This window comes from Cimex lectularius, unplaced genomic scaffold, assembly GCF_000648675.2.
Source record: "Cimex lectularius strain Harlan isolate CLEC.00 unplaced genomic scaffold, Clec_2.1 scaffold93, whole genome shotgun sequence".
Taxonomy (NCBI): domain Eukaryota; kingdom Metazoa; phylum Arthropoda; class Insecta; order Hemiptera; family Cimicidae; genus Cimex; species Cimex lectularius.
This window is the reverse complement of record NW_019392669.1, coordinates 297,499-322,849: the sequence shown is the minus strand read 5'-3', so window position 1 is coordinate 322,849 and position 25,351 is coordinate 297,499. Positions and strand designations below refer to the sequence as shown.

The following is a 25,351-nucleotide window of genomic DNA, read 5'->3' as shown; positions in this document are numbered from 1 at the left end:
TGGACAATGGACTTGAGGAATGATCTGTCAAGAATGCCAAGTCCATAGTCGTCCTTTCGCGAATGGTGACAGTGCGTTCCCACTAATTCAAAAGTGACACATTATGCTACCTAGCAACTTTGAATCCATCTACAGTTGTTTCATTTTGCCTGTAGCATCACACACCCGAATACTTAAAAAACTACATAATACGGTTTTTATAATTTTTTCCACTTGTGTCACTTTTCTTTTGATGTGCGATATGATATCAAATTAACTCAATAAAAACATAGTTTTAACATATAAAAATCAAACCTTAAGCCGGGAACACACGTACGCGACGGAACGCTATGCGACACTACCCGATGCTACCTGACGCAAATCCAATTTTCCATAAGATTGCATTACCTCCTGTACATCTGCCCGATGCTATGCAACGCTACCCTACTCTACGCTCTGCGATCCAGATTTTCGTCGAGTAGCATCGATTACAGTCGGAGACAAAAGAACCGGACACTCATATTTTTATTCAAACTACATGTATTATTGTCGTTATATTAATTACAACTTACTCATTTTTATATAAACCAAACTAACCGATATCAAAAATTCATTAGTATTTATTTAAAAAAAAATAATTTTAATGGTTTGGTAGAAAATTGGTCAAAACACCGGAATATCATTTTTTGATATAATGAATTCCACTAACAATTTATTACACGGTTTTGCACATACAATTTAACTAACAATTTATTTCACGGTTTTGCTCATAAAATTTCACTATTTTCGTCGAGTAGCTTCAGTACAGGACACTTATATTTTTTGTAGTTTATTTCACACTAAGTAATTTTAATTTTGTCATTCAGATATCGTGAGATGCGTTCGGGTGTGATGTAGGTTTCAGAAAAACATTTTCTTTATCGTGCCAAAGTTTCGATCTTTTATTGAGATCATCTTCAGGGCTCAAAGTGTTTAATTTTGTCGTTATATTAATTACAACATTTCTATTTTAATGTAAACCAAATTAAACGAGATCAAAAATTCATAAGTTTTTATAAAAATTATTTAATTAAGTTGGTTAGGAAGAAAATTTATCAATACATCGGAATAACTTTATATAAAACAATCAATTATTCAGAAATCGTGAGATGCGGTCTGGTGTGATGTAGGTTTCAGAAAAACATTTTCTTTATCGTGCCAAAGTTTCGATCTTTTATTGAGATCATATTCAGGGCTCAAAGTGTTTGTCTTCTGTGTTATTGTGCCATTATTGTGAAGTATATACTTCACTGGCTCTCTCAACACGACACACACGGATTGCACAATTACACAGAAGACAAACACTTTGAGCCCTGAAGATGTTCTCAATAAAGATCGAAACGTTGGCACGATAAAGAGAGAAAAAGAAAATGTTTTTCTGAAACTTACATCACACCAGACCGCATCCACTATTTCTGAATAATTATCGATTAACGGTCACTAACCACCACATAAAACAATTAAGTTTAACAAACAATTTATAATATGTTGTGCTAATAAAATTTAACTAACAATTTATTACATTGTTGTGCTCATAAAATTTAACTAACAATTTATTACATTGTTGTGCTCATAAAATTTAACTAACAATTTATTACGTGGTTGTGCTCATAAAATTTAACTAACAATTTATTACATGGTTTTGCTCAAAAATAATACATTAAGAACAAAAGAGGCATTGCGATTGCGATACTGATTTGTGATACACGCTGTGTGACAGTACGCGGCGTGCGCTTGACGTCGCTTAGATGTGCACACCCTACCAAAACGTGACAAGGCGTCGAGTAGCATTAGGTAGCGTCGCATAGCGTTGCATCGGGTGTGTTCCCGGCTTAAAGCGTCGACGATCTCGCGGTATCTAGCGGTCGGGTCGAGTGTTAGAAAGTTCAGCCTTCCTCCACAGCACCTTCATCCTTGACCAATTTATTTCTATTTTATTATTATGTTTTAATATACCGTATTATACCTTTCGGCTCTATATTTGACCTTCCTCAGAACACTAAAACAACATAAAAATTAAAATGTTACAATTTCTTACATCTGATATAATCATCAATAAAAAATAATGGTGTAAGACATATTGACATTCAAAGATTTCAATTTTTTAAAACCACTCTCTACACTCATGCGGTTAGGTAAGATAATGCATAGGAAATAAATTGTATTTTCAACAACAGGTATTTTATATCATCAGACACGTTTCGGTTTAATATAGACCATCTTCATTGACTTTTTTTAATGTAAACTGTTTTGACAGTTTTTTTTACATTGTAAGCTCAGTGGATGTCTGGATGACTATGGGCTTGGCGAGTATTCTGTCAAGATTGCCAACTCCATAGTCATCCAGACATCCACTGAATTTACAACTCGTTCTTCCATTATGTTTTTGTATTATAAAATTGTACGGCAAAAACTTCCGGATTTAATTCACTAGTCGCTTTTCAACTGATAAAGTGTGAGTCTAGACCACAAATGGGCTATAACCAGTTCCAATCATGATCGCTGCAAATCTCTTCGGCTATAGCGTCTGTGCGTTGTTCCATGAATTCGTCCTGTTTTTCCAATCTTGATGATTCAAATCAGAGAGTTAGGGAAGGTCGTTTAAACTTTCGACATTTTCCTCCGTCTTTGTGTTGTTTCATAATTTTTTATTTACTTGTCCTGATAAATTGCATCAAGGTGTTTTTGGTGGGTCACTTCTGTACTGAAAACAGCAACATTAGATGGACCATAATGGGCTATTGCTCAATATTATATCATTCTAGATGGATCATCCTGGTCCTCTTCATTCTTGATGTATAAATATACATTATGAAAATTCATAATTTTCGGTGTATTCTTGCTGTCTCCTGATACGTCTTTTAGATGTTTCATGGAATACAGTTTTCTACTAAAGTAATATATCAATATATTTGCTTTTTCTATACATTAGGTGGATCAGTGACTATCAGTTTAACGTTACAGGATATTATAACAATTTTAGCGTTTCTGTGTTATCTGAAGCACCCTGTTTATGGATATATGGTAGATTGAGGGAAAGGTAAAAGAGCTAGATTAATTGATCTATATCTGATCAACAGCGAAAAGTTGGACGTAAAACAATAGCCAGTACTGCTAGTTCTCGCCGCATTTTGATATTTTTTCTGCTCAACTGTCTGTTCAAATCAAACAGTAGTGAGAGTGTTTTTACTGATAAACAGCGAGACTAGACAGACCACAAACAGTCAATTTACTCTAACATCCTAGTACTGAGTGTAATGAAGTTCCTCGTCAATAATTTGGTTGATGATAGTGTCTTTTATGAAAGAATTTTCCATGAATCAGGAAATCAGGAAATAGCTACCTGTCTTTATGTATGATGTATTTCAAAAATATATATGTATATAACTTTCGGTATATGTATATTAGGTTTAGTTTATGACAAATCACCGATTGCAATTCGCATAATATTATTATTAGGTATCGTGGTTCACTTGACCAAATAAATTCTTTTCAATTAATTAAGGTTTTGGTTGAGATAAAAAAGTCAGGGTCACAAGCGGGATTCGAACCCACGACCTTCGAACCCACGACCTTCGGCTAAATACGCCGCTGCTCTACCACTTGAGCTATCGCAACTTCGATTCACTTGGACACCAACTTCCCATCTCAACCCCACCTTTCATCTCGGGAGACGTGTTTGTAACTCCTTCAAACTGATGATGCTCACCCCACCTTAATCATTTCTGTTGTATTTATGAGGTAGTATTAACTATTAAAGATTGCGATTATCCATTGCGTTGAAAGCTGCATTGACGAAAATTGGTTATTCGGTAGGAAGGTCATTTGATGTCCTAGTTATTTAACACTGAAAATTTATTTGAATTGATATATTTTCGCACGTTACAAAAGTAAACTATTCGTTAAAATTTTGATAAATCTTACATTAAAATATTTTTTTACACAAATGTATGGTGTTACCACCAGCCACTGATTATTTGGAGATCGTGAGGTGCGGTCTGGTGTGTCGTGTTTTAGAAAACATTTTCTTTATCATACCAACGTTTCGATTTGTATTGAGATCATCTTCAGGGCTCAAAGTGGATGTTTTCCGTGTAGATGTGTCGTTCTTGTTCGTCGTGTTCAACACACAAAATGACACATCTTCAAGGAAAACAAACACTTTGAACCCTGAAGATGATCTCAATAAAGATCGAAACGTTGGCATGATAAAGAAAATATTTTTTTAAAACCTACGTCACACCAGACCGCACCTAACGATCTCCAAAAAATCATTTTTACACAGTTATGCAAAGTTTACTGAATTTTATGTTGGATGTTTTAAGAAGACCTATCGGTATTATTTTTAAGTAGATTTTTTGTATTGTTCCTAATATTTGGTTTAAACATTCTTTGTTAATGCTTAGAATACTCTGTTGGTTCGAGGTCGCTTTACCTTTCTTTTTTAAATGATTAAAATTCAATTGTTTTGTTATAGATTGGTGATTCGTTGTTCGTGGACCTCCCTCGCGTCCGTTTGGACGGCGGTGCCCGGGCTTTTAGACAGAGATGGGGCTACGACCTGGGGCCGCCGCCTCTCCTCGAGGAAGAAGAAGAATCTGCAGACGTCGAAGACCAGGAGACCATCTCACTTCGGGATCACCAGCCGCCTGCATCCCCATTAGGTATGTAGACTTAATTGATTTTGTTTTTCTTGTAAAAGCACTATTGAAGTTGAACGAGAGGTCTACTGGGTGATCAACCTGGTCGTTTCAGATTATTTTGTAACAAGTTAAGGATAGGTAAATAATCGGGTAAGATGAACCGCAGGGCCAAAAAGGTTATTCTGTTGACTGCACTGACAATAATGTCTGGCCTAGGTCAAAATTATCAAACTATGGACTAGAAGACCGCTCCTCTACGGATAAATAGTGAAAATAGGCGAACGAAAAATGACCTGGTATTTTATCATTTATAAACAATTGCTTAGTTTACCCATTATATTGGGTCTGAATACTTTATGTGTAACCTGGGATTAAGTCTCTTTAGTAAATTATTTGAAAAATAGATTTGCTTTTTCTAAAGGTAGATTAGAAAGATTAGGAAGATCAATGACCATCAGTTTGACCTGAGTGAATATTGCATTTCTATATTATCTGAGGCAACCTTTTTATGGATATCTATAAATCGATTGAATGGTGGAAGAACTTAGCTTTCTTAGAGTACTGTGAGACTAGACGGACCAAAGGACTATAGCCAGTTCTGCCTTTTGTCTCTGCATATTTGAATTTATGCTGCTAATATTCCGTGGATCCTTCAATGTAGAAATTGGAAAAAACTTAAAGAAATCATTTTAAATTGAACTGGTGATCAAAATGGTAGTAACAACTGTGGTATTAAGTTTTGTCGATTTATTACTCTGCTGTGGTGTTTATACGTTGTTTTATTAATTGATGCTATGCGATAGTCTTGTTGAATTGCATCAAGTTGTTTCGAGAAGTCACTTCTTTAGTGATAAATAGCGAGGCTAGACGGACCAAAAACCGGTCTATTGCCTGGTTCGCTTTCTCTCTGAATATTTCAGTTTGCCGAATCTATATCTAGTGTCTGTGCTTTGTCTCACAGATTCGACGTTTTGGATTGACGGGAGGTCACTTCTTTAGTGATAAACAGCGAGACTAGACGGACCAAAAACGGGCTGTTGCCAGTTGCGCTGTCTCGTTGAATATTTCAGTTTGTCGATTCTATGCTGTGCTTCAATGTCTGTGCGTTCTCTCACAGATTCGTCGTTTTGAATTTACAGGAGGTCACTTCTTTAGTGATAAACAGCGAGACTAGACGGACCAAAAACGGGCTGTTGCCAGGTTCGCTTTCTCTTTGAATATTTCAGTTTGTCGATTCTATCCCGTGCTCTAATGTCTGTGCGTCATCTCACAGATTCGTCGTTTTTGCCGTCTTGATGAGTCAAAGCAAGGATTGACGGAAGGTCACTTCTTTAGTGATAAACAGCAAGACTAGAAGACGGACCAAAAACGGGGTACTGCTAGTTGCGCTGTCTCGTTGAATATTTCAGTTTGTCGATTCTATCCCTTGTTACAATGTCTGTGCCTTGTGTCACAGATTCGTCATTTTGAATTGACAGGAGGTCACTTCTTTACTGATAAACAGCTAGACCAAACGGACCAAAAAACTGTCAATTCGCGTTTCATATTTCAGTTTGTCGACATTTCTCCTAATCTTATGTTATATAATATTCTTTTATTTTGCTAGTTCTGATTAATCCAATGAAAGAGACAGTCATTTCTTTACTGATAAACAGCGATACTTGGCGGACCAAAAACGGGCAGTTGCCAGTTCCGCTCATTCGTGCTTCATATTTCAATTTGCCGACGATTCCCTTAATCTAATGCTGTGTTAAATTTTTACCTTTTTTTGTTAGTTCTCATTAATCATATCTAGGCGTCACGGGAGGTCACTTCTTTAATGATTAACAGCGAGGCAGGCGGACCTAATACGGCCTATTGCGTGTTCTGCTTATTATCTCTTCACATTTTAGTTTGTCGGCTTATCCACTGTTCTTGTCCTGTGCGTTGTCCCATAACGTTGCACTTCATGTCCGTCCGGTGGAATCAAATCAAGACTTTAAGGGAGATAACTTCTTTTAGTGTTAAACAGCGAGACTAGACGGACCAAAAACCGTCAATTTCCAGCTCCGCTCATTCTCGCTAAAGATTTTAGTTTGTTGACGTTTCTTCTACCATAACGTTATTCTTCCTTTTGGCTTGTAATTAATCAAATCTAGAGGTTACGTGAGGACTCTTCTTTAGTCAAAAACAGCAAGAGTAGACGGACCCCAAACGGTCCTAGTCTAGCTCTTTCTCATTACGTTATATAATATTTAAGTTGTTTTCTCCAAATACTTTTTATACTTTTATGGTCGATTCGATGGAAAAAGCGCCTATTTTCAGAATCCCCGAAAGTTCTTAACCGCGAAACTTTCCGTTTTGATAATTTATTTGGTCATAAAAGTAATAAATCCGTTCTATCCAACCTCAGTGACAGACCGAGTTCAAGGTAGCCCTTTCAAAAGAGGCCAGCGGAAACTGTAAACCGCACGATTGCGTGTCAAAACTTCATAAGAAGGCAGGAAAGTATTTTCCTCCTTGGCTTTCCTGGTTTGAGCTTTCCCGGCGGGTTTTCTTCCTCCGATTCTGTTACAATTCCCCTACGAAGATTACACGGGTCCGTTCTCCTTTCGCATATCCTGGGAAACAATCTCGCACCTGGGCTGGTCTGAGTATAAAGAAACCCGGGCAAAACGTGAAGGAACACTTTCTCCTCGTCTGCTATTTCCGTACACAAAATAAAACGTTCCTTATTAATCTGTAAGTTCAGATTTACTTCAAAGTGTTAATAAAATCCTTTAAGAGATAAAATCCAGTTCTTTGGGATTGACCTGGGCTGAACCTGTCGATCACAGACTTAACCTTGGTTAAGTTTAAATTAACTTAAAGTGAGATGCTTTTGATGCCGAACCTTTCGAACATTTATTTTTATCGCTGCTATGAACTGATACTATATTATAAAAAAAACTGATATGTACCCATCAACTTTAGACTTCGAAGTGAATAATAATAGAATGTGCGTAATATTAAACAAACCATAATACTTTTAGCTAAAGAATGAGGAGACCGAAATCAAACTCCTTTTTGATTTTGAAAAAGATATCACAGATATCACACCTGATAATATTTCTGTAATACTCGAATCACAGATTGCACCAAGGTAAAGTGGGTGTGTAACGAAAAACCGGTTCTTTTTTTTTTTCTTCTTTGGATTTCGAGACGGAATTATCTTCCACCGACTAATAAGCACCAATTTTATTGTGTTATGGATCTCGATTTACTCATCTACGCGGCATACCGATCGGCTAATTGTACAGCGAAGTCGTAGGAATTCCATACCGTCGTACATTCCAAACCCCTAAAACCTATTTCGTACCGTCAAAAACACAGACAAGCGAGATTATTAAAACAATTCTACAATTTTTAACATTAGCCAAAGTACAAATCCTTAATTTTTGAAGACGATGCCATACAACCTAAATTGAACCTTACATTATAGGTGTTGTGGATTTTTCGAGTCTTTGTAGTTGTCTACGTCTTCTGTTAAGTTGATGATTCTAAGTCTGCCACGTCTGACGGCTCCTAAACCGTCAAGGGATGAACCCAAGGACCGAACTGACGGTAAACCTAGGTAAATATACTACAGTTTTCCAGTCTGAAATCATAGCTATTGAACAACGCGCCAGAGAAATAAAAAGCTCGGAATACATTCCCGGAATATACCATTTTCTCACAGCCAGGCAGTTCTTAGGGCCTTAGCCTCATGCGAGGCGAAGGCAAAGAGTGGTTTGAACTGCACGGAGGCCCTGATGGAAGTCAATGATACTAATGACCTGACCTTGGTATGGGTCCCTGTTTATTCGGGGCATAAAGGCAACGAAAAGGTTGATATGCTGGCCAAAAAGGGAGCCAACATGGACTCTCTGGGTCCTGAACCCTACTGTGGCTAAGCAGCCTGCTAGCAAAGAGGATACATCTTTAAATGGAGCCTTAATGAGTCCAAAACCTGGTGGAACAATATCCACGGTATGAGGCACGCGAAGAGATTCATAGAAGGACTATCCGCAAAACTTACAAAAGAATCACTGGTAGGCAACCGCAACCGAACCAGGATTCTGGTTGGACTCCTCACAGGGCACTGCCACTTAAGCAGGCACATGTACCGGATAGGAGTACAGACAGAAACACCGTGCACATACTGGAAGAGAGGGTACCACAGAACAAATTCTGTTTCTGTGAAGGTCTACGTATGGTGAAGGTTCTTGAAACTAGGACAAGAAAAACCAAAAGCAAGATCATAGACACTAAAGGTAAAGCTGTGGAGGCTGATTAATAACCTGAAGCTGGCCACTGAGTTATTAATAACAGGGGGCACAAAAGATCTATTCAAGTGGATGTTCCTTGTGGCCGCCTCTTCTATCCATATCCCTCTTCCACGTCATTCTGCTGTCTATTATAGTCTTAAGTACCTGGCTTGAGTGGAAGCCGGTACTGCTTATTGTTAATGTATAGTGGAGAGTCAGAATTTTTTCAATGTAAATATAGACTATCTTTTAGGACCGAAATCTGTTTTGAGAGTAACAACTCAACAGTACATTACTGCGACCACTTGGACATACGGAGTGGAACACTGGGATTGCGTCAAAACGTCGAACGACCAAAAATAGTTTGGTCCAAATCTGTGACACACCAACCTGGTCAGATAAATCAAAGTTACTTACCACGTCAATTACGCCACGACTACATTCTGTTTGTCAATGAGCTAATCCGATGCCAAAAGTGCCATACCAAGCTCTCGATCCAGCCTGACCCTACTGTCTGTTTATCTATCTTTCCCCATGCCTTGAACCCGCCAGGTTGCTTCTCGCCCTCTTAATCCCTCATTTTGAGTGCAGTCACCGAAAGAAAAAAAAAATAGCACAATCAGACGATACAAACACGTTATCGTGGTGTAATGTCAACGCGGCTCATTTTCCAATCGGTATTGCATGCCACTAGTGGCAGTAAGGTAACAAATATCGACTGAAGATAAGGTGTCAAGAAACACTGGAATAAAGTCACTTATCTAAGTTTCTAACCATTAGCTTGGAAAAATGCTCTTCTAAATGATACCCAATAATAATGATACCCAAACACAGTAATGTCAAAGATGGCGCAAACAGCTACAATCAAATACACGATGACAAACAATATTTATTATGATAATTACACTCTTGTTCTTACAAAATCCTCTTGTTCGATGCATCCAAGCGTAGCGTAGTGAATACCCTTCTTGACACCTCATCTTGGCAGTACTATTTACAAGGCAGAACATTACCAGTCAAATGTAGTAACTTAATATCACCATCTCTATCACCATAACTCAAACATCCAAGGAGTCTGAAAAGGGAGTTTTTTAAATATTTCCCTTCAGACTGCGGTCAACCACACAGCCTAATGATAACCAGCTTTGAAGCACCCTAACAAAATATGTGGGTTAGTGACAGGCCAAATTAAATCCACAGAAAAGATGTAAAATTTCCTCATTTGCTTGTCACTCTTAATGGGGAACTTGTGCGTTGAAATACCCTGAGCTATTCCTAAATGCAGAACTTGATGATGATGACGGAAGTATAGGAAGTGGGGCTCTTGTGTTCCCCAAGCATTGCAGCCTTCTAGCTTATTGTACTTTTCCTAGTTCCTTGATCCTTACTTCAGTGCAGTTAATTCGATCCTTCTCTTAAGAAGTATGAGTTCTTAATTGGAGTATTTTGAGAGAGAGAAGTATCTTTGGTTTTTGCTTGTTTATCTTGTCAACAAAATAAGTAACAATATGGAATAATACTGTGTTGAAAGTTAGGGTCTTCTCCTTTTCTTTCACATGGTTCATCGGACAAATTATTATTTAAACTAAAAGTAGACTAATAACATCCAACTGCATTTGTCATCCAACCAGCATTAAAAGCCATTATTGACTATATGCCAGCCAGCCTCAACAGATAAACTTGAGAAAGGACCTTTAGACTTAACCTAACATTAAAATACAGCCTAGTACGTTGTTTTCTAGAGAAAAAATTGTAGAATATTTAAAGAAATATAAGAATAAACTAACATGGTTATACGGGTCCGTAAATTTAAAAAACGAAGCATATATCAACAATCGATCTTTTTCAGACAAATGAAAATTAATACCATTAAATTCACTATTTTTCGTGGTCCGCTTGACCAGTTAATATCATTCAATTAATTTTTTAGTTGAGATAAAAACCTTAATGGAAATTAACCTTAATTGAAAAATGGCAAAAAGGAGGGAAAATTCAAAAGGTAGGGTTGAGATGGGAAGTTGGTGTCCGAGTGGATCGAAGTCACTATAGATCAAGTGGTAGAGTAGCGGCGTATCAAGCCGAAGGTCGTGGGTTCAATCCCGCTCGTAACACTGACTATTTTATCTCAACTAAAAACCTTAATTAATTGAATGTAAATTAATACCTTCTTTTATTATGAAAGGATCTAAAGGCCATTGTAAAGTCCGCAGTTTGATTAAGCACTCCAATTCTTGAATAATAATTAGGTGATACTTCCGCAATTAACTACCGATTGATTATCAAATACTTCAACACACGATAAACTGAGAAGAAAGGAGCTATAGGTTAAATTCAGCCCTCCTAGTTTTTAACCCACACAAATTAATATTTCAACAATGAAGAATTAACTAACAACATCCAATGTCATTGTATGCCGTGACTGCAGTTCAAGTATTGTGCATTCAATCAGAATCTTGCTGATCTAAGTGTTGAACGGTCAATTTTTGCATTGGTTATTTGAAAAAAATATAAACAAATTAGGCCGTAAAAAAATATTCCTAATTGCGATCATAGGACTTAGGAGCAATTGGCTAATCCACAGGATTAGAAACAATTATTAAACTTAGAACTACATCAGGCCTATTAAGGACATTGCCATATGATGAAGAACGCATTAGGATATCTACAGACACTGTGAAAAGATGAAAGACGTTAACAGGAAGCGGCAAATAGATAGAAGGATAATCTTTAAACCAAACCCAATCGGAACTCATTAATACCACTAATTAGTATTTAACCTTACTAATAGGCATGACCTAAGAGAAGTCCGAAAACAAGGAAACTAGATAACGGTGGGACGAAATGAATGCCAGGGTTTTCAACTAGCCTCTAGGAGAGTAATGGATCTAAAACGTTCAAATTTTGCTTCGGCAATACCCGGATGTGGTGGCATCAAGAGATAAACAATGAAAACTAATAATTTCAAAAACATGCCCCGCGGCAGAAGACAGAAGTGGAATGTCTTTCCCAGAAGTCGTCAGCGGAATGGGCGATTTGCCCGCCCATGATCGTGTGACCATATCCGTCTGATCTTTGTCGGTTCAGTTATCGGCCATCTGTTCTCCCTCTTTATCGCTTCATATCTCTCACTCGCTTTTTCTTGTTTCAAGTAGCGATCTCGATTGAGCAGGCGGAACTGCCATAGACAGCGGGCTGTTTATTTCGATTTCGTTCCCCCTCCGGGCACCGTTACGCCGCACTGAACCCAGAAAGGTTCCCTTTACGGTCGGACTTTGTCGTAGGTCGTGAACAAATCGATCTCTCTCAAATCGATCAAATACGACACAGTCGAATGTTAGAGGTGGAAATTCAACCAGAATATAGCATTTACGTGTTGTAATACTTCATTGTTCTTTAATTCGTCATAAAAAACGTGATGTGGAGAAGTGAAGTCAGAGTCATAAGGAATCATTTGCATATTGTAAAATCTTTTTATAATTCTGTTTTTTGTTTGTGTGTGTCTCTCCAATTTTTCTGAACAACAAAAACGGAATTATTCCTGAACTCCACACCATCATAAATCAGAATTTTTTTTATTATTTTCGCCGATTTAGGCCTATAAAAGGTTGGACAAAGACGGACGCTTCAGTTCAACACAAAATTCAATATTATTTTTATTTGTGTAATCTATATATATGTAGAGCAGATAGAAAGAGAAAGGGATGGAGAGTAGGGAGAGAAAAAGCAAGAATGGGAGTAAGAAAGAGAGAGGGTGGAGAGATGGTGGTGATAGAGAAGACGAGAAATATATGGAAAAGAGAGAGGGTGGGAATGAGAAAGGGAGGAAGAGAAAAGAAAGCGGAGAAGGAGAGAGAGAAAGATAGAGAGAGAGAGTGAGAGGGAGGAAGATAGAGGTAGAGGACGGGGGGAAAGAAAGAAGAGCGAGGGAGAATCAGAAAGATAACTGGGAGAGAGGGTAGAGATAGAGATAGAAAGAAGGGGTATGAGAGAAAGCTAGAGATAGAGAGAGAGAGGGAAAAAGAAAGAAACCTAAAGGGGAGTGAGAGGGGGGAGAGAGAAGGGCGATGGAGAAGTAGCAAGAGAACAAGGGAGAGAGAGGTAAAAGATATATAGAGATAGAAAGAAAGGGGATGAGAGAAAGGGCGAGATCTAGAAAGAGGTGGGAGAGAGAGAAAAGAAAGGGGAGGCGAAGGAGATAGAAATAGAAAGAGAGAGAGAGAGAGAGAGAGAGAGAGAGAGAGAGAGAGAGAAAGGAAGATTGAGGTAGAGGGCGGAGGGGAAAGTCAGAAGAGTGAGGGACAATCATGAAGAGAAGAGGGAGAGAGAGATAAGTGATAGCTAGATAGAAAGAAAGGGGATGAGAAAAAGGCGGAGAGAAACGTGGGAAAGAGAGAGAGAAAAAAAAGAAACAGAAAGGGTTGAAAGAGAAAGAAAACCTAAGATAGCGAGAAGGGGAAGAGAGAAGAGCGAGGAGAAATAGGAAGACAACCAGGGAGAGAGAGGTAAGATGATAGATAGTCAGAGATACAAAGAGTCAAATGTAGAGATAGAGAGAGAATAAGAATAAGAAACAGAAAGGAGTGAGGGAGAAAGAAAACTAAAAATAGCGAGAGGAGGGAAGAGAGAAGAGCGAGGGAGAACTAGGAGGGGAACCAGGAGGAGAGAGAGAGAGAGAGAGAGAGAGAGAGAGAGAGAGAGAGAGAGAGAGAGAAGAGAGAGAGAGAAAGAGAGAGAGAGAGAGGGAGAGAGAGAGAGAGGGAGAGAGAGAGAGAGAGAAATAGAAAGATGAGAACGAGAAAAAAGATAAAGGTAGAGTGAGGGGGAAGAGAGAAGGGCGAGGGAGAACTAGGAAGAGAACCAGGGAGATAGAGGTAAGAAATAGAAAGAAGGGGGATGAGAGAAAGCTAGAGATAGAGAAAGACGAACAGAAAGGGGCGAGAGAGAAAGAGAAATGGTAGAAAGAGGAGAAAGAGAAAGAAAGATAAAGAGATAAGATAAAGATAATGAGGGGGAAGAGAAAAGAGCGAGGGTGAAATAGGAAGAAAACCATGGAGAGAGAGAGAGAGAGTTAAAGAGAGAGAGAAATAGAGGAGAACGAGAAAGAAAGATAAACATAGAGTGAGGGGGAAGAGAGAAGAGTGTGGGAGATATAGGAAGAAAACTAGAGAGGGAGCGATAACAGGTAGGTCGAAAAAGAGATAGAGTTAGAGATAAAAGATATGGGGGAGGGAGAGAGAAGAGAGGAAGACTGATAGAGTGAGTTGGGAGGAGAGGGAGTGAAGATGGTCAGGAGGGACAGAGAGATAGGAAGAAAACCAGGAAGAGAGAGGTGAGAAAGAGAGAGAGAGAGAAAGTACTTGTGTTTATGTGTGGCATGCAAGAAGGAAATGAGAGAGCAAAGTAAATAAAACAATACAGAAAATGGAGCCGAATTAAATATACTAAATACTTCGTACAGTTTTATTATTATTTTTATAATGTAGGTTTCCTGCAAGAAACAAAAATTCTCGTAATTCTCATTAAATGGTGTCCATGGTGGCCTAGTACAGAATTTACATGCGGTACCATTTGTAGAAAATTTGTTGATACCGCAGTTTATTCCTAGATGGCTGTGTTAAATTAGCGTAGTTAATGTGTTAAAAATTAGCGTTTAAGTAATGTTTTTTGTTTTATTTTTTTCAGGTATGTGTATTCATATCGCATGATCTCATGTAAAATAAAGGTAATTTTTTGTGTAATTATTTTTGTTTTGTATTATGGCTTGGCATGCCTATTTGATTAGAGTTTGATGAGTGATGCCAGGCTTCGTCACTGTCATTTACGTTGTTTCATGGCCGGTTTTTCCTTTGTGCTTGGAAGGATCGGTCGACACATTCTCCGATCGATATCCCCCGGCCGGAATTTAATAAACAGATCTAGTCTCGGCTATCAAAAGATTCCGGGGCCGGCTTCATTTGTCAGGCCCGGTGTAATCGAAACCGTCCCCCGTCCGTTTAACAAACAAAGACAATAGTCGCAGGGGCGTCGACTTCCCGCCGGAAGTCGTGGGAAGCCATCTTTCAGAAAGGAAGTCGATCATCGGGCGAAGCCCCGGCCCGGGCCGTAAGTAACAATTGATTTGCGACCTCCTTCGACCCCCCTCCATCGGTTCATTATCTATGATCAATTGGCCAAATTGAATATTCAAAAGGCGATTAATGGCTCCCGGGGGTGATCCGATATACGACTCGTAACTCGCGAGAAATGGTCGCTATTTGGAAACTTGCCGAAAGTCATTTCGGATCTCTCGCAATTGACGAGGTCCAATCAAGCCGGTCGCATCAATTCTAATTAACTCATCTAATCAATGAAATCTAGTTTAACAATCCTTTGTAAACAGCGGAAAAGTTCCTAAAAACTTTCTCATTTGTACAAATACAAAGGAATTTACCCAGACTGCGAATCTAAAAGAAAAGTTTACCCTTACATATTTATGCCTAGAAACAGATTCTTAGAAAGTTGTATTATTAAACGCGGAATAGTTTTGTTCGAAGGCACGCATTCATTGATTTTTTCCCCCTAGGAGGGTTTACAGAAACCGTTCCGTGTTTCGATCCAAAACGAGAACCTCCCGAAAGCCAGGGGGCCTTGAGGAAGTAATAAAGCCCGGAATTATATGGAATTATTAAATAGCCAAGACGTGAATTATGTAAGGGCTCGGGTTTTGGTTTATGGGGCCGGTCTTATGGAAATTTGCAACTCGCTCCTTTGCCCCGACTCACAAATGGAATAGAAACATTTTCCGACTTAATGATAAGATTCTGATTTTTTACTCGGTAGTCGTAAAATTTTTTTTCCGTGAGAACCGTCTTCGAACAATGAACCGTGTCCCAGTCACAGTCCCAGAAGCTTTCGAGTCGATCCTGGGCCGGATGTGAACCAGAATGGACTTTTTTGTTCATCCTCCATACGACCAGCCTTACTTGAAGTACGAATCATCCTTGGAAGTCTTTCAGTTTCTTTTTTTTCTCTGTTTTACTATGATTTATTTTCCTAAACCAAGATATATAATACGTGCCTTACGTCTCTTTTTGTATAAAAGATGCTTTGAAAGTATGCCTTTTGAATCCAACAGTCTTTCTCTCTAACACGCTCATTCATTTTGATTTTGTCCAAACGTGGGACGGAGGGAAAAACACTGTCAGCTTTTTTATAAACCTAACTCTTTCTCTTATAAATTTATCTCGACCAATGCCTTATATAAAGATTAATTAATTGAAAAACGTTATTCTGTCAATCGGTCCACGAACTATAATGAATTTAATAAGTAAAATGAAGTATATCTTTACCAAAGCTCTCCTTGGCCATTTCATTTGTCACCGAGAATTGAATAGATTACACATTTGAAAAATGGCAAAAAGGGGGAAAAATTCGAAAGGTGGGGTTGAGATAGGAAGTTAGTGTCCGAGTGGATCGAAGTCACTATAGCTCAAGTAGGCGCAGCGGCGTATCAAGCCGAGGGTCGTGGGTTCGAATCCCGCTCGTGACACTGACTTTTTTATCTCAACCAAAACCTTAATTAAAGATTAATTAATTGAAAAACGTTATTCAGTTAATCGGACCACGAACTATAATGAATTGTTTACAAACAATTTTTCACGTTATTAAAAATAATAATTTTCAAAACATTTTCATGAAAAGTAACTTTTTTCTTAAAAACTAATATTTTTTTGAAAAAAGGTTTTTTCTCGTTGGTCATTTCAAAGTTGCGCCCTGTGACCTGGATAATTTTAGGAGTTTGTGAATTGAATTTTCATGAGAGATAGAAAATTTACTTGAAATGTTAAAGAGGAGTCGCATTATGAATTAAAAAACGAATAAGGGGGTTGTTTCACGTTGGCTCGGAAACCCTTTAAATATTCATATTATAAAATAAATCTACAGAATAAAAAGATTAATAAGAATAAAATTTTAGAAAAAATAAATAAAAGGATATAAAAATTATATTAAAAAAATAATTGAATTCACATTGCTGGGGTATAAAACTGATGCAAAAAAAATCTATAAAATGTGCACTTGTTATGAATATAATTAGAATAAGTATTCGGAGATCGTGAGATGCGGTCTGGTGTGGCGTAGGTTTTAGAAAAACATTTTCTTTATCGTGCTAACGTTTCTATCTTTATTGAGATCATCTTCAGCGCCTCGGATTTATAAATATTGTTTGGATTTTACAAATACATGTAGAATGTGGAAAAAATTATGAATTTATACAATACTAGAAAATTTTATATTAAATGTTTATATTAATTACTTTATCTACTACCATAATAATTAAAGTTGGTTGCGTTTATTCGACTGGGAGTGGAGGATGAACAGGTCGCGCTGATCACTTTATTGGGAACACAGTTCCTCACTTAAGATGGCTTGTAGTCTGTATGATTGAAACCTAAACCAGCGAGAATACACGGACCCAGTAAAGTGATCATAATCTATAGGTTCAAAACAGTCAGAAATAATTATGTAATACAGTAAATAACAAATGATGAAATGTGGTTTCTAACTTAAACTTAACAGGAAAATTCCTTTTTCTAATGGTGAAATATCGCGGAAAACTATTTCTATGAAAAAGAAAACCGGGTGTGATCTGTTTTGAAATTGGGACGAAACTAAGCGGATCAACGCTTGGAGGTTGGTCGCGTTAATGGCCCGCGGGTCGCTCCCAACGGCTTTAACGGTCATAACATTAAGATTAGCCGTGTCGGGGTAAAGTCCCGTCTTAGCCAAATGTTTGCCCACGGTAATCCTTTTCCAAGTTATTGCAACCGCTTTTGAAGCGCGATTTAAATTAAACACGGCTAAAGGTGTTTACACCTGTAAAATTCACACCGGGTTTGCTGGACGACCATGGACCTCATAAACACGAGGGGTTTGCTTGCCTAATAATTTTTTAAAAAGCTTCAAGCTTAGCTTACTAAAATTCACAACAAATTGTCTTTGCTGGTCTGCTAACTGTAATAATGGGGTAAAAGCTGAATCTGCTTAATCATCCTTCACACACATTTTAAGCAAAATGTGAACATATAAGTACAACGTTTGTTTATTTTTATCAGATACTTTCATATAATTAACTAACTTTTTACATAATTCAGTTGTTTTAGCTGGTCTGTGAACTATTTTGTATTTTAGTGAATATGTGTGCCTCTTTTTCTGCAGGACATGGTGAAACACATGTCTTACAATAAGATGATTATCAGTAGAAAAGTGAGCAAAGTCATAGAGCAGATGATGATCTCAAGATTTAATCCATTCCACTGCCACCTCCACACGATCGACGCCAGGCGCACGGCCCGTCCTCAGATTGCTAATTGCATCGGTCACTTCTTCTTCCGTCCATGGATCAGTTAATCCATCAGCCGCAATCCTACTTGCCCTGGTTCGAGCACTCTGGCGCACGTCCTCATCATCTGTTAAGGTATCCTTTGGGAAGGCTTCTTCAAGCAGGGCCAAGCCCGCGCGCAGTCCAAATCGTCGACGCCCAAACGGTTCTGAGGACAGTCTGCCATTTTGCCTCTTGCCACCTTAGAGTGAAGGTCCCATTTATTGGCCTTGTCTTGGTCTTCCACTAAGCATCGCCATGTCCTTCTCTTTGATTGCCGAAGTTCTTTCCTAAATGCCTTTTTTGCTTCACGATACGCCATTAGAGATTCCTCTCTTTCCACCTGATCTCTGCTGCGTTGGAAGATGCGTCTAATACACCACGGAAACAGTACGCACTCAAGATACACATTTCTTCAAATATTTTGTACGATAACAGTACGATACAGATCCTAATCTGGTTAGTAGATTTCACGGATTGTCGAAATACTATACAACCGGACCTGGATGACCATCGAGACCTTCCCCCAAGTTGCTCGGTTTGGCATTAGACCAATTTATATCTGTCAATCTTTGAAGTGAAGATCTATTAAGAACATTATTTGACTGTTGACATTTAAAACGTAATATACAAGTGTTACATTCGGGGGTCGACGTTTCGAATTGCACGGAACATCTGTTAGCAGCAACCCCGATTGTTGAAAGGCTCAACGAGGAACCCCAATGTCACGTATAAAATAAAATCGATATATTGATTTAATGGGTGATTTAAAAACTGCTTTTATAGCGATGTAAATATATTTTAACCCTGGGCATCTATAACTGTTAATAAATCAACCAATTAGTACAAAACATTCTAGTAGAGGGTGGGGGAAAATTATAGATTTTGTATACATAAAAATTAAAGTATACAATCAATAACTGTTTTTTTTTTCATTTTAATTTCAATGTAAAAAAATTGCCCTTCCGATTTTTTTATTAGTTTATATCACGTATATTTTTAGTGCAATTACTAAATTAAATATAACCCAGCAAATGAAGTAATTGGGAATCCATCTGACGTCAGGGGAAGAGTGGGGTTAGGAGGACCGACTAAGATTATGTTCATTGATTTTGAAATAAATTATTCCTTATATACAAGCTTTAAATATATTAATTTTGTATTTAAAAAATCAAGTATAGACAGATTGGTCAAAAACGAATCTGTTCATTGGTAGAGGTTTCGATAGATCGAAAATATCCCTTTCAGGAGGAATTTAAAACTATTATCAATAATTTACAAGCTTGACAATTATAAACATTTATGTACAATATGGCCAACCATACTGTCAATAATAATGAAATTGAGAATTGAATTTACAATATGAGAATTCAGTCTTTCTTTAAAAATATAACCTCCATCCGTTTATCCAACACAGTGCATCGAGTGCACCCATTTATTTCAAAATTTTAAATATGTTTAAATAGCCATCAATTAAATTTATCATTGTTTATATGATAATTATCGTTACATATTGTTTAATTAAATTATGAATTGAATGCCATTTTCTATCAGAATTGTCACCTCCACCCGGTTATCCGGTACAGTGCAGCCACTATACCGACCCACTTATTCGGAAATTTGCATTTAAATACACAGCAGTTAAAATCATAATTGTTCATATAATAATTTTATTACACACTGGTTAATGAAATTACAATTTGAATGTACGATGAACTATACGAAACATGCTTTCATTTTCTACCAAAAATGTAACCTCCATCCGGTTATCTTGTAAAGTGCAGCCAATACACATTTACACGGAAATTTACCCTAATAGCGTCAACAACAATATTCATAACTCTAAATATTGCAAATAACAATAAAATAATGAACTATTATATATAATTAATATGCTTACAAAAATTACAATAAATTAATAATTTCGATTATTACTACTACTATAAAAATACTCATTCAAACTATTTATAACTTTTTTCACTTCATTTCTTTCCTGCAACTAAGATGAAATTTCATTTTACCACCTATATTGACCCCTAAATATAATCTTTTGTTTGAATTTAAATTTATGGAAATAATGAACAAAATACTAAAAGTTATTTGTCAGAAATTACAGAAATTTCTCTCTCTCTCTCTCTCTCTCTCTCTCTCTCTCTCTCTCTCTTTCTTTCTTTCTCTTTCCTCTCTACTCTCATCTCTCTTCTCTCTACCTCTACCTCTCGCTATACTTTATTGAAGTATCATTTGTCCTACTATGTAGAGAAGGACGTTGATCTATTATCCAAGGCCCTATTCGAGTTAAAGATTTCCTCGATTTTATTTACTCTGGAATTTATCGAATATATTTTTTCAATATATTCAAATATTCAAACCAGATCCAGGCAGTCGGCTCAAAATTTTGACAATTATCGCCCACTCGCCGTTTTTGGCGTGTGGGGGGTGAGGACAATTAGGCTCGTTATCTATCCCCCTCCCGGTAGTGGGGCGCCCCGAGCTCAGCGTCTGCCAGTCGGCCGCTTCTCCCGGTCCGGTGCGTTCCGCTTTTTCCTCCTTGGTGTGTACTGTGATTTGTGTGCCCCGCGTCTTGTGTCCTGTGGTGCTCTTGCTTCGCGTCCGGGGTCGACGAGTGGACGGGCGATGGCCCACAAGCGCGTCTGGCAGTCGTTGGTACGGCGGAAGAAGAAGTCGAGCATGTCTTCGCCAAGCCTCGACTGCGGAGGATCCCATTGTAAGTTTATTACAAATAATTTTTTTTAAATAAATATGAGGATCAACGAGCGAAGAACGCTTTGTCAAGGTTTATGAATATTCAAACACGCGGCTAAACATCAAAAATAGATTTTGTAAAAGCGTTAAGAAATTTTTTTCTCTTTGGTTTCCTATTTAACTGTAACCCATGAGATATCAGTTCTTTTGTTACGATCTAACAAATTAAATTAGATTAATTTACCCTTTTTTAAGTAAAAATATAGCAATATAAAACGACAAAATTTGTCATAACTTGGCCTTTTATTTAGGTAATTTTGCTTTTTCTTTAACTTCTTGATCTTTCGGTATTTGTATTTTTGGAGTGAGACTTTCTTGTACGAGAGAATTTAAATGGTTATAGGGATTTTTACAAAAAAGAAAACCTTCTGAAGGAGAGCTTTTTCTCTATGTTCTTACTTTATGTTAAATATGTTTGCTTTTATACTTCAAATAACATTCGCTCTATACGGGAAAGGATAAAAACTTAATTATCATGCTCTGAAAAGTGGGACGGGAATATTATAAAAGAAGGCACCGTTTTCCTTTTGTTTATTTTACCTTCGACGAGAGCATTTTAGAAAACGGTTTCCATTGTCTGGAAACCCTTTTCGCGTTGTGCGATTACAAAATGCCGAACGAGCGACGTTTCTTCTCGAAGGGGAAAAAAGCGCACGCGGCTTAAGTTTTGATTATATTTTTAGTTGTGGAGTCGGCGGTTTTAGACCCCCAAGCTGGGCAAGATGTTGATTATCTCCCCCTTGCCAAATTTTGCAAAACCGTTTTGCCCCTTCGTCACCGTGGACTTGAAAATACCTATGACAAAAACTTTCATTGACGATAACTAGATGTCATTTGGAGTCATATTGCAGTGACTTCAGATCATGGCTGTGCGGTCATCGTGGTCGCCTGCATTTCGTTCTTTCTTTGGATCAGACGCGATCAGTCCTTCGACCTTAAGATATCAAGGACAAAAATTACTGAGAAATGTCATATTTCTTCATTATTATCAAACACAGGGTTTTGTTTTTCCATTTATAGTATGGACATCGATAAATTATGTTTTAATTATTCAAACAGGTTGGTCGGTTTTGATTATTTTGTATTACTTATGTTTTGTCAAACATAATATTTTATTACACATAAAAAGCAGGTACACTCGAATAAACACATAGATAACCACTGAAGATGAATAATATGTTCAAACCATCTAGGCACACAAGTAAGGTCTAACTTTGAAAGTGTAAGTCAATTCCTGTCAATCTGGTTTGCGTCGTTTTGTCTGTCAATCGTTTTTCAGTTTTCACCATGTAAAAACAAGGACCCAGACCACCATTTAGGTTTTGTTTTATTCTGACATCTATAAGAAAGTACATATAGAAAATGCAGCACCCCAGGAAAGTTTGAAGTTGTAGTTTTTTAATTTCCTGTCATCCTGGTTTGCTTAGTCATGCTGTCTTGCCGTGTCAAAATTTTATCCAGTAAATATAAGACACAGACTGAAGATGAATAATATGCCGAAACCACCAAGGCACACCAGGAAGATTTGAAACTAGAGGTCAATTCTTGTCATTTTGGTTTGCCTACCATCGTCGTTTTCATCTGTCAGACGTGTTTCAGCTTCTACTAGCTTAAAACTAACATAATTTGAAAAAGCGCTAAGAAACTACTGAAGATAAAACAAAATTACAACGTTATTTCAGTTTGGTTCATCTGTCCTCGCTGTTTTGATCTGGCGTACAGTTAACGCCATTTAACCGTTTAATAGACAGATTATACAAAGGAAATGACACATAACAAGAAAATATGTTGAAAACTGCATGATTTAACCACGTCTCCGATTATCCTGGTTCATTTCTTTGCTGTTCTGCTCTGACAGACGCGTTTCTGTACTCCATTTATAAAAAAATACGAAAAAATGTACAGACTCACCTCAGATAATGACGGTTATTTTGAAAGATAACAGAGAACAGGGGTACCAGGATGGGTGATTGGAAACGTTGAACTCGTAGTTTCGCCGTTTCTGGTTAATGTAGTTCTCTTATACACGCTATTTTTGTGTATATACCGCGTTTCTGGATTTTACGATATATATAAAGAACATACACACCGAGAAACGCAGAGTACGATTACTGAAGATGGCGAATATGTCGAAACCAGCAAGGATATGGCCACCGGAAACGTTCAGTTTTACCTTTTCAGGTTATCCTAGTCTACCTAATCTCGATTTTTTATCTGCCAAACACATTTCTGCAACTGTCCTTTTAAAAATCGTCCTAAATACGCGCACAGCAAAACCACTGAAAAATAGTTAATACTGCAAAATCATATCAGTTTACTCCAGCGTGGACAGGCGTAAGATGGTAGGAGATATTTTTGGAGGAGTTTGGCCATTTCCCGACCACCTGGTCGGTCTATCCATGCTGTTTTATGTCTATTAGTGCGTATTACTCATAATCTTAAAAATGAACGTTTACACGAAAAAGGTCCCAGACAAACGATCGAACATAGATAAAAATATGATTGTTTCCTATCATGCTGGCCTACCTACGCTGGCTATTTTGGTCTGTCAAACGCTCGAAAAGAGCAAAACATAGAGTGTTCCCTGAGGTTGGCGGATATTTCGAAACCAACCAGAACAATATCAACAGGATAGATATTCCCATCTTTACTCAAGGGTGTTGAGACCCCTGAGGATTTTTACGTCCGGATTTCTCAGATGCCCAGTGTTCCCAAAGATGAGCCCAGGAATATTTTACATGCATAGACTTGTCACACCCCTTGGCTAGGGAGGCGGTGCAATGCTAACCAAGTTCAGAAGTGCCCTGAAAAGAGCACATCCATACATGTGACTTGAAAAAGGCAGTTTTGTGGTTTCCGGCACGCCTTTTAGCCGTGCCTTTCACCACCCCCGGAGAGATAGAGAAGGCATTCTATCTCCGGCTCAGGTTGGCCAGTATTCTCCATCTAAGGTACAATTTGTTTACAAACCACGACCAACCCGAGTCCAACCAAGTAGAGCTACTTGGATACTCTACTCCCATGGTTCAGTATTAATTTTAAGGTGGGAATGATCGCCCACCCGGGAGTTCATACGAACCCCCTACTGATGCACCCGTTACCTGAGGGGTGCGGGTTCAGTAACCCAGTCTCACTAGGATAGTCAAGACAGGTTGAACCTACATTTTAGCCATTTTAGGTCGTCCTGGCGGCCTAGTCTCGCTGGTGTATCGTCCTTGTCAGAGTCTTGTAAGCAGAAAAAAGACAACTCACAGGCTGACCACCAAAGAAGGAAAAAATATCGGAACCTCGTGGACAGGAAGGCACACCAGGATGGTCGAAAAAGTTCAACCCACGGTTGGATCAATTGTCGTCATCCTGGTCCGCTCATTCTCAATGTTTGTGGTCCGTCAGACGCGTTTCAGTTTTAGCCATTTTAAAAACAGACCAAACGAAAAGCGTCACAGACAAACCATTGAATATGGCGAATATATAAAAACACTAACAGTAGGCACTAAACAATAATCAAGATTTCGTTATTTAGGTAGTTTCCGATCATTTCTGTCGAGTATTTTAGTTTTTCAAGGGCGTTTCTGTATTTCATCATATATAAAAAGAAAATAAATACAAAGAAACGCATAGAAGTGATTACTGAAGGTGACGACAATGTCGAGGCTGTTGGGAGACGTTGAAATTGTAGTTTTGCCTTTTCCGACCATTCGGTATGTCAAACACGTTTCCGCATTCTGCCATCTTTACGTGGCCAAGTTGCCACTAGAGGTACGTAAATGTCAAACCTGCTAGGACAAGCATACCATGGTAGGAAATGGAACCGCCATTTTAGATCGTCCTGATCTGCTTAGTCTTTCTGTTTTCATAGGTCAGACACGTTTCTGATCCGTTATTTATAAATCAAGATACAAACACAGAGAAATACATAGACTGGATTATTAACGTGCACACCTGGACGGTCGGGAACGTTCAACCTGTTTGTCATCCTGGTCGACCTACCATTGCTGTTTGTGGTCCGTCAAACGCGTCTCGGAATTCGCTTTATAAAAAAATGGACGTATCCATGAAAAACTTACTAGTCAATAAAGATGACGAAATCTACAAAATTATAATAAGTTTGGTCGTTTCTTATCATACTGTGCCTTCTACGTTGTATACACGTTGAATACATTTAGATAAAGGTTACGCGCATAACAATTTAAATGTCAAAAACATCCAAACAAAACGAACATTTAAGTATATTTACAGTGATCCTTGAAGATACGTCTAAATATACCAGAAGTGATTTGCTCCAGTCACGACACGGCAAC

General features: G+C 38.0%; 1 protein-coding gene across 13 annotated transcripts in view; it reads left to right on the top strand.

Annotated features, from left to right (window-relative positions):
• The window catches only part of LOC106672093 (probable Ras GTPase-activating protein), a 588,817-nt gene that overhangs the window by 307,269 nt on the left and 256,197 nt on the right, over window positions 1–25,351 (top strand). For 12 of the 13 annotated variants that reach the window (XM_024225219.1, XM_024225218.1, XM_024225217.1 and 9 more), the window contains one exon: window positions 4,496–4,682. In XM_024225219.1, the coding sequence (XP_024080987.1) occupies window positions 4,496–4,682 (187 nt within the window). Of the gene's footprint in view, window positions 1–4,495; window positions 4,683–20,794; window positions 21,013–25,351 lie in introns of those variants that run through there. The other variant, XM_014403235.2, reaches the window with a different exon arrangement.